Source organism: Numida meleagris, unplaced genomic scaffold (assembly GCF_002078875.1).
Source record: "Numida meleagris isolate 19003 breed g44 Domestic line unplaced genomic scaffold, NumMel1.0 unplaced_Scaffold380, whole genome shotgun sequence".
Lineage (NCBI taxonomy): Eukaryota > Metazoa > Chordata > Aves > Galliformes > Numididae > Numida > Numida meleagris.
This window is the reverse complement of record NW_018364604.1, coordinates 83292-84606: the sequence shown is the minus strand read 5'-3', so window position 1 is coordinate 84606 and position 1315 is coordinate 83292. Positions and strand designations below refer to the sequence as shown.

The 1315-nt window shown below is 62.2% G+C and overlaps 1 protein-coding gene across 1 annotated transcript in view; it reads left to right on the top strand.

The window, feature by feature from the left end:
• Positions 1–720: 720 nt before the first annotated feature.
• LOC110391482 (kallikrein-8-like) overlaps positions 721–1315 on the top strand; it is a gene marked incomplete at its 5' end in the record, with an annotated part of 16027 nt that continues 15432 nt past the window's right edge. Inside the window, one exon of the mRNA XM_021383376.1 lies at positions 721–868. Coding sequence (XP_021239051.1) covers positions 721–868 — 148 coding nt within the window. The remainder of the gene's footprint in view (positions 869–1315) is intronic.

Here is a 1315-nt window from a genome sequence, read left to right as displayed (position 1 = left end):
CCCCCCCCATGGCCACCTCAGGACCCCCCATGGCCACCTTGAGACCTCCATGGCCACCTCGGTCTCCCTGTGGCTACCTCCCACCATCCATGGCCACCTCAGACCCCCCCATACCCATGGGCTTCCCCATGGCCACCTCGGACCCCCCCATACCCATGAGACCCCCATGACCACCTTGAGACACCCATGGCCACCTCAGACCACCCATGGCCACCTGGGACCCCCAAGGCTACCTCGAGACCCCCATGGCCACCTCAGACCCCCCCCACATCCATGGGAACCACCTCGGACCCCCCCACCTCCATGGGCCTCCCCATGGCCACCTTGGAACCCCCCATACCCACGAGACACCCATGGCCAACTTGGGACCCCCTGTGGTCACCTGGGACCCCCCATGGCCACCTCAGACCACCCATGGCCACCTGGGACCCCCAACGCTACCTCGAGACTCCCATGGCCACCTGGGACCCCCCCACATCCATGGGACCCCCCATGGCCACCTCAGAACCCCCCACATCCATGGGCCTCCCCATGGCCTCCTCAGACCCCCCCCCCACATCCATGAGACCCCCCATGACCACCTTGGGACCCCCATGGCCACCTCAGACCCGTCCCACATTTGTCCCCCGAAACATCGGTGTCCCTCCGGTCGGTGGCACCGGAGGACCCCGTGGTGACCCCCCCTTTTTCCCTCCCCCCGCCCCACATTTGTCCCCGCAGCCCCGAGGAACGTCCTGTGGGTGATCGAGGGGACCTCGTGTGACCTCCCCTGGCAGGCCGCCCTCTTCAAAGGGGACAAGTTCATCTGTGGGGGGACCCTGGTGGCTCGGAACTGGGTGCTGACGGCTGCCCACTGCCACGTCCCCGGGTAGGAGGGCACGGGGGGGGGGGAGATGTGGGGCAGAGCTCTGGGGGGCTCCCCCCACTATCGGTATGAGAAATGCCCTGAAATCTGCGATTTCCCCCGATATTTGGGCCAATCACCTTAACTCTGCCCCTCCCGGAGCTGCAAATCCCTTAAATCTGCCCTTTTTTCCCCAATATTTGGACAGATAACCCCAACGGCGCCCCTCGCTGAGCTGCGTCACCCTAAAAATCAGCATTTTTGCCCCAATATTTGGGCAAATCGCCTTAACTCTGCCTCCCACTGAGCTGTAAATGTCCTCAGATCCGCGCTCTTCGCCCGATATTTGGATAAATCACCTCAGCTCTGCCCCTTTCCCCCCAGTATTTGCAGAAATAACCCAAACTCTGCCTTTTTCTGCACAAATCACCTCAACTCTCCCCTTTTTTCCCCCAATATTTGCACAACTCT